At 49.2% G+C, this 8,741-nt stretch overlaps 1 protein-coding gene across 1 annotated transcript; it reads left to right on the plus strand.

Moving 5' to 3' along the window:
• The first annotated feature begins 1,278 nt into the window (after window positions 1–1,278).
• On the plus strand, window positions 1,279–3,444 carry LOC112118428 (leucine-rich repeat neuronal protein 2). The gene has a single exon (XM_026655203.1). The coding sequence runs from the start codon at window positions 1,279–1,281 to the stop codon at window positions 3,442–3,444; it is 2,166 nt and encodes a 721-aa protein (XP_026510988.1).
• Window positions 3,445–8,741: the final 5,297 nt, after the last annotated feature.

An 8,741-nucleotide genomic window follows, 5' to 3' on the forward strand; every position in this document is an offset into this window, starting at 1 on the left:
CTGGGCAGGGCGCTGTGCAGCTCTTGTTATGCACAGCCGGCTGGTACTGGGCACAGCGTAAAAAAGAGCTCTTGCAAACCCCTTAAGCTCTGAGTGATCACTGAATACCACCACAGACACATTAATTCTTTCAACCCCTTGTAAAAACCTGCATAAACTATGCCGCACATAAAGACTGCCAGACTGGATCAGACCCGGGGCCTATCTTGTCTCTGGCAGTAGCCAGTACCAGCTGCTTCAGAGAAAAATGCCAGAGATCCTTTAGGATGATGGGATAACTAGCACCCAGGGGATGTTAATTCCTGGCCCCGTTAGATGGTTTATGCCTTGAAGCTTGAGGATTAATATCCCTTCCAAAATTCTTGGATTATTTTACTAATATAACACACTCACGATTTGCCCTAATTGGAGACACTGATTCTGAAATCCCTTGGCTTCATTTTAACCCCTTAGTTCTGTGCAGAGATGGGCCCAGGTGCTTAAAGGTTCCCAAAGTTCAGGAGGCATGGAGATCCAGAGGCTTGGTTCGTTCCGGGGGTCAGACACCAAGTCTGGAACAGGATCTGAAAGACCGGAGGATGCTGGGTTCCGAGGTCTTGGTTTGACCTCTCTCTAGTTTTCAGTTGAGCCAGATAAAGAAATGGGTTATTGTTATTTATATTACAGTAGCATCTAGAGGCCTCTGAGATCATGGCCCCATTGTGCAAGGTGCTGTACATTCAGACGGTAAGAGACAATCCCTGCCCCAAAGAGTTCATAACCTAAATAGAGAGACAAAGGATGGGAGAAAGGAAATATTATCAGCCCCATTTTATAGCTGGTGAGGCACCGAACGGTTAAATAGCTTGTCACACAAGGAGTCTGTAGCTGAAGCCAGAGCTCCTGCCCACACGACCTACACTCCTCTCATTACTGCGGGTGCCGGATTAATCTATATTTCTCTGTCTTGCTTTGTTTGCCACTTGCACAGTTCTCCTCTAACGTGACCTGTTCCTTGGGCTCTTTCAGGAACGACCTTGAGAGGAAACCTCAAAAATGCAGCAGAGTGAAAAAATGAATCACCTTGGGAGGAAGAAAAGGAGAAATTCCGATTAAAGGAGCAAGCGCCGCCCAGAGCATTATGACCTCTTCTACAGGGAAGGCCGAGCTGTGCAGCCTTCAACAGGAACAATAACGCTGCAGGGAACACCCGTGAATGGTGGAAGAGGCTTGGGCCAGGGGCTTTCTGTGTGTGGGGGTCCTATTTCCACCTCTCCCTCTCCCTGTGCCAAGTTCTGGATGTGCCCTGTGAAAGTTTTTGCCCTGGAAGGAAGTCGGTCTTGCCAGTTGAAAATGAGACACTTTCAAATGAACTTGCTTCTCATCTGTGTGGCAACTGCCACAGCCATCCCCGTAGTGCCCTGGAAGGTGAAATGCCCACTGCAGTGTGTGTGTCAGATCCGGCCCTGGTACACGCCCAGGTCTGTGTACAGGGAGGCTGCCACCGTGGACTGCAATGACTTGTTCATCTCCACGGTGCCCGAGAGCTTGCCAGAAGGGACACAGACCCTGCTCTTGCAAAGCAACCGCATTGCCAGGGTGGACCAGAGTGAGCTGGACTATCTGAAAAACCTGACGGAGCTGGACCTGTCGCAGAACAGCTTCTCTGACATCTGGGACTTCAGTCTGAAGAACATGCCCCAGCTGCTAAGCCTCCATCTTGAAGAGAACCAGCTGGCTGAGTTGTCCGATAACAGCTTCTCTGGCCTGGCCAACCTCCAGGAGCTGTATCTGAACCACAACCAGCTGCGTAGGATTTCCCCGCGGGCCTTCTCAGGCCTCAGTAACCTCCTTCGGCTCCACCTCAACTCTAATCTCTTGAGGACAGTTGACAGCCGCTGGTTCCAGGTGCTCCCCAACCTGGAGATCCTCATGATTGGAGGCAACAAGGTGGATGCTATCTTGGATATGAACTTCAGGCCTCTGTCGAATCTGAGGAGCTTGGTTCTGGCTGGGATGAACCTGAGGGAGATCTCAGATTTCGCCCTGGAAGGGCTGAGAAGCCTGGAGAGTCTGTCTTTCTATGACAACAAGCTGGTGAATGTCCCCAAGCGGGCGCTGCAGCAAGTCCCTGGCCTTAAGTTCCTGGATCTGAACAAAAACCCTTTGCAGAGGATCAGGCAAAGTGACTTCACGAATATGCTACACCTCAAGGAGCTGGGACTTAACAACATGGAGGAGCTGGTTTCCATAGACAAGTTTGCCTTGATCAACCTCCCCGAGCTGACCAAACTGGACGTGACCAACAATCCCAAGCTGTCCTTCATCCACCCTAGCGCTTTCCATCACCTGCCCCAAATGGAGACCCTGATGCTCAACAACAACGCCCTAAGTGCCTTGCATAAGCAGATGGTAGAGTCCCTGCCCAACCTGCAGGAGATCAGCATCCACAGCAACCCCATACGCTGTGACTGCGTCATCCGCTGGGTCAACAGCACCGAGAACCATATCCGCTTCATCGAGCCCCAGTCCACACTGTGCGCCGAACCCCCGGACCTGAAGAGGAGGCACATCCGGGATGTTCCCTTCCGGGAAATGACCGACCGGTGCCTGCCTCTCATCTCCACCAAGAGTTTCCCCTCCCACTTGGAGGTGGCAGACAGCGAGAACATCTCACTGCATTGTAGGGCCCTGGCGGAACCGGAACCAGAGATCTACTGGGTCACACCTTCTGGGGTCAAGCTGATCCCTTACTTGGAGGACGGGAGGTACAAGGTGCACCCTGAAGGGACACTGGAAATTCACAAGATAACTGCACAGGAGGCCGGGCTCTATACCTGCGTGGCCCATAACCTCATTGGTGCTGACACCAAGAGCATCAGCCTGATGGTCAACAGCTCCTTCCCTCTCAGCGTGGACAATCTGGAGCTCCTGGTGAAGGAAGTCCAGGCTTACCATATCCTTGTCACCTGGAAGCCCCACCTCAACTCAGTCTCCTCCAATCTCACCTGGTCCAGCTTCTCCTTCAGCTCCAGTTTGGATGTGACCAACGTGGCCCGGATCCCTGCGGGCACCCACCTGTATAACATCACCCGGCTCCACCAGGGCACAGAGTACTGGGCCTGCCTTCACGTGGCCTTCGTAAACTTGCAGTCCAAGGTGGCCTGTGTGAATGCCAGGACTAAAGAGGCTGGCTACGGCTATGGGTACCTGGAGAGCGGGCAGAGTGTCTTGACGGTGCTGGCCCTCTGCATCTTGCTGCTCTCAGTCAGCCTGGTAGGCCACTATGGCTTTGGTTCCTACAGGCCGCAGCCTGGGAAGCTGCTCCTGCGCTGCCTGCCATGGAACCCGGGCTCGTCCTCGGTGCGCGTGGTCTACCCTCCTTTCGTCAAACACTGGGATCAAGGAAGGCCTGGGGAGAAGCTCCTAGCCGTGGAGGTGCAAGCAACGCCGCTGGACTCTTGAAGCTCAACTCTTTGCAGGGGCGTGGAGATGGGGTGGCGGTTCCGGGGGTCGGGGAGAAGGCAAGTGAAACTATTTTTTACCAAAAATAAAAAGAAGACTTGACTGACAAACAAAGCAGCCTGGTAAGTGGAGCGGGACATGGCCAACATCCAGGCCTTGCGGTGCCCCTCTGCCCCCATGCCCCGCCCAAGTCACCCGTCAACATTTGTCCAAACAGATTGTTTCTCTTACAGACAACCTGCTGTTACTGGGGGAAAGGTTCTTGAGTGAATCTTCAGCACAGACAGGGACAATGCAAGGCAATGCCCAGAGCAAGGAGCATGAGCAAGAACAGCCATACTGTAGAACCACAGATGACACCAAGCCCCCGGCAGCCCAGCTGTTAGTCCGCTAGCCGGATGGTCCCTGTCTTGGAAATACACAAAGGCCTTTCCCTTTGGGACTTTTTTTGTGTGTACAGCCATAGGTAACCACGACTCAAACCTGCCAGCCCCCTTATTCGCTCACCCACAACCACCTCAAGGAACAGAGTGGGGTGGGGGGAAGAGGACAGTTGGGCTAAGGAAACAAGGATGCTGCTGCTGCTGTATCTCTTAACTGGCTAGTGACGTCTTCGTGACTCCGGCTGGATTCCGCCCTGAAAAGCCGATCGGATCCCATAACGCAAGAGCTTGATTTCAAGGCTATTTTGTAAACTTTTGTGGATAATGTTACAAAAAAAAAAAAAAAAGGAAATTCTTGCTTTTTTGTTTTTGTAAAAAAAAAAAAAAAAGAAAGAAACAAAAAACCTTTGTACACTGGTCTATAGCGTGAAGGGTTCGTGCTAGAAAAACATTGCTGCAGAGACAAAGGGTGGGAGCGGGGTGTATGGCAGGGAGAAATCTTTGATGTGGCAGAGGTTCCCTGAACAGTGTCTTACTTCCAAATAGCTGCACTTTGCTCTCTGCACATGTCCCACTGCATAACTGGAAACATCCCAGGAGATGAAAGTGAGAAGAGGCTTTATGGGTGCGAGGGGAATAAATATTCTGGTCTCCAATGCTGTCATCACCTCTCTTTCTCTGATAAGCAATTAAAATTGCAAATGAAACATACTGGTGGACAGCATGAGTCTCTCCCCCCGCCCCCTTCTGTTTCTAATTATGCCAAACCAAGGGATGATGCCGTCTATAGAATTTCAAATCAGTGAGCTTGGGAGAGTCAGCTTCCCTTCGCTAGTGGTGTATGGATGTTTTTATTTAAAAAAACTCGTTTACTTTTAAATTTCTAAGAAGTCTTTAATTGGGGGGGGAGGGTGGGGGAACCACATGGAAAGAGAAAGGAAGGACAGGTGAATTGGCTGATGAAGAAATAGATGGATAGCTAGAAAGAGAGTGATAGAAAGAGGCCACCAGAAAAGAGTCAGTGTAAATAGACACCAAAAATAATTTTCCCACCAGGAAGTATAATGTTCATGGTTATGAACGTTGCTTTACCTTTCAAGATCTGGGCAAGATGGTGGTTGTAAGGAGACAGAAGACAAATGAGTTGGTTATCTGATATCTGAGACCAGCACCTATGGTGCACTGGTGTACTGAGAATTCCAAGTTAAAAGGCATGGGGAGATGAGTAGCAATTTGAACGAGACACATGCATGGGCTGATCCGATGCGCCCTCACCACCGTCTTTGTAATGACCTGCCATCGTCCATGCTCTAACAGCAGCAAATTCGGACAGGACCAAACCTTTTGAAGTCCATGGGTTGTGGAGCAGGCCCTTAGACCAGTCGCTTCACATAATGCTCCCTGCTCCACATAATGCTCCCCATCCACTGTGGGGCACATGATGCCCATTGCAAGCATTAAGAAAAGCTCTACCATAATCATGTATAGTTTTTTGATGTGGTAGAATGTCATAGGGAGAAAAATCTCCACCTAGATCTAGCAGATGTGTATCCACATCAAAAAAATCACTGCATAATTTCGCATGGTTGGCAACCATTTCTTAGGAGAAGGTCAGGTCTGGAATAGCAGGAAATGCTGGAAGTCAAGAGCAGGGTGCACTGGCAGAATAGTGTGTGAGAGAGGCCCCTGGACTAATAACAGGAAGCTGCAGGTCAGGACTGAAGGCATCAGAAGAGCTTTGCAGAGGAAAGTTGCCCAGCCCCTGGCTGTGCTCTAGTCAACTCTTGCTAGGATAATAAATCCCTCTCCTTCCTCCAGAACCAAATCTGTTCCCTCAATTAAAAAGTACAGTGCCAGAGGGAAAATTTCAGCCAGGTTCGCTGTAATCACCTGAAACAAAACGTGATGTACCAGCAAATAAACAAGGCCCAGAGATCAAAGTGTACACGGCTAAGCTTTGCTGGAGCATCTGTAAACATTATAATGCCTTCCCCCTTTGGGAGGGGCTCTGAGTTGATCAGAGAGAAGAAATAAAACGAAGATGAAGAGAGATTCCCCTCCTGGTTCTTCTGAGCCCAACCTAGGGATAATGGCAGACAGATACCTTCTGCGCGGAAGGGTGTCTGAGAGAGGCCTTCATTAAAAATTTAAATGGCCTGGGATGTGAAGTCCCATCCTCCGCAGTTTGCTATCCCTGTCGAGGTGAACACCAAGGAGAGCAACGAAAAGAAGCCACTGTGAGAGTGTATGTGTGTGTCTTGTTCTCTTTCGTTCACACACATAGCGGACCCCTCTACTCCGCAAGCACCATCGGTGATGGTCGATTTTGGGGGATGCACAACCATTGCTAAGTGGGCCCTGGCTAATTTGCATAGACATCCTCATGAATGTTAAGATGCACAAATCAATGAGGGCACCGTGCCCTGCTTGCCTTGATAAAGGAACAGACACTGCTTGTTCCTGCAAGTTCACCAGCAACACATGCCGGCAGCCCTTCCAGCTCTGTCCTTGCCCTGCAGTTACAGGGAGGCTGTTAGATGCCTTAAGCCACCTGTTTAAAGCCATCCCTGCTTTAGAATACCCTGATATTCTGTTCTCTCCCCACCCCCCGCCCCCATTCACAGGAAAGAAGCCACTCAAATGGAGATGTCACGACACTATCACCATCTCTTGATGCAAAACCCATCACCCCGTAACTGGCACTAACTGGCCGCCTTAGCAGAGACACCAAGGATTGACTGGGCCATAGAGCCTGAACTCTCCTCTCAAGTCCAGAGGAGGCTGCTCCAGGCTGGGGGTGAGGTGTGTTGGTGGAGTAGGCGGGGGGAGCTTGCACTCTTCATGGTGGCTGGACTATTCCTTGGATAAACAGAAACTGGAAAATGACTCCCCTTTAAAAAATGGACATGTTGCTCTCCCGGTCAGAACTTGGGAGAAATGCACAAGAAAATGGCACATCCTCCCAAAGCAAGACAGCCCACCTACACACCTGTCTGATGCTGTGCTGCAATGCAATGTCCTTAACACTTAAAGCTAGAAGGGCTATTTGACATGGTGGAAGAACACTGAAGAAATTATGGGATTGACGTAGCCTGTGCAGACAACTTCAAGTGTGGGATTCCATGGCCAGTCCTCTGTGACCTGCCTAACCTCAAACCTCTACTCTTCTGTGCAGAGTTGAGCTCCAACCCCACATCCCAGTACCTCGCCCCTGCCCTGAACTCTGGAGGATTTGAAATCCAGATGGGAGGTTTACAGCTTGGCTCTGTCTCTGCTTTAAAGTTAGGAGTTTTGTTTACTGGATCCTCTTTCCCAGCTGGGACTGGCAACGTGGTTCTGCTTCAAACATCATAATAAAAGATTGTCCCCACCAGGCGTACAAACATAACAATTACTGTGTTCCTGTCCCAGCTGGGAGCAGTGGGCAGGCGCCTTCAGTGTGATGCCAGAATAACTCATCCCACGCAAAGCACGCCCCCTCTCCCTGGGCTGACACCACTGCATGGAGGTTGCCTCTTACCGGCTGAAATAAAAATGCCGAAAAAGTAGAGTTTAATTCCCGAAACCATCGAAAGAGCCTGTGAGCTCGTCCAGAGTGGATGAAACTGGAGCCTGCACGTCTCACGTGGGAATTGCAAGACCTTGGGCAAAGGGCTACCACCGGCATGATTGACACCAGGGCAAATCACGCTGGAACACTTCCGTGCACTGGGGCCAGGGCAGCACTTAAAACTTTTGCTAGTATAGCAATGTCAGCTCGGAGTATGGTTATTTTTATGACATTTCTATACTGGCAAAAGCCCTAGTGCAGACACGGTTATACTGGGGACAAAAAATGGTTTTGCCTGTATAGCTAATTTTGTTTGGGACCTGGGTAAGTTATATTGGAAAAAGCACTCTTTGGCTGGTATAAGCTAGGTCTACACTAGGAGGGCTTTGCTGGTCTGGCGGTACTGGTATAACTATACCAGCAAACCTTTCCTAGTGTAGACTAGGCCTAGGGCTTTGACAAGGCTATTGCATCTAAAGACGGATGCATGATAATTCCCTATTGGGCAGAAGCTTCTGCTGCAGCCTTCTCTGATCCATTATTCCATATGATAGTTCTTACCAGCCACAATTTAGCCAACCGGCACTAATCAGCAAAGCACTTAATCATGTGCTTGGGACCCATTGAAGAGTTGCCATTATCTTCAGTGGGACAGGCTCAAAGCTAAGTATGTGCTTAAGTATTTCCTTGAATGGAAGCCACTCTTGAGATTCTGTAGGATCCCAAGTGCCTTCGATGGAACTACTCACGTATGTAAAGTCAAGTGTTTGGAGGATCAGGGCCTAAATATCCTTTCTCTTCTGCCTTTCTTTACACTGGGGAAATTTACAAAAAAATCCCCACTGGTTTAGCTGGATCAGTGTGAGATCAGTTGGGAATATTAGCCTGTAAATTTCCCAGGAGTAGACATGTCTTTGATTTAATTCCATTCCTCCCAGTTATATAAAAAGCTCCCTTATTAATCAGTCACGGGGCAATATTTTCACCTCTCTCCTCTGCCATTTGAGATGATCTTGTTCCTACGCGTGGCAGAAATGTAGCTAACCCTCAAGCAAAACAAACACACAGCCCTTTTAAAGGCTGTAATTTTGTAGGTGTAGGGAAAGGACATCTGTGATCATTACTATCATTACTGCTAATGTTACACTGGGACCGGAGGTGAGGTTTCAACAGCTGCTTGGTTTGTTTATTTTAACCTACAACTAATTCCTGCAAGCAGAAGATTCTATTTGTTTATTTCTTCTTCTATTTTCTCAGTTGCCTTCAGCTGAGTTTGGGAATCACAGTGATACTTACGGAGCTTCAGAATATAATTAATACAAAAATACACCACTCTGATTGCCAGCACTGACACATTGAATTGT

Source organism: Terrapene carolina, unplaced genomic scaffold (genome assembly GCF_002925995.2).
Source record: "Terrapene carolina triunguis isolate 2854851 unplaced genomic scaffold, T_m_triunguis-2.0 Scaffold198, whole genome shotgun sequence".
Classification (NCBI taxonomy): domain Eukaryota; kingdom Metazoa; phylum Chordata; order Testudines; family Emydidae; genus Terrapene; species Terrapene triunguis.

Bases quoted from the DNA above. Each gene is read 5' to 3' on its own strand.
- LOC112118428 (XM_026655203.1), top strand. From the start codon at position 1,279: ATGTGCCCTGTGAAAGTTTTTGCCCTGGAAGGAAGTCGGTCTTGCCAG.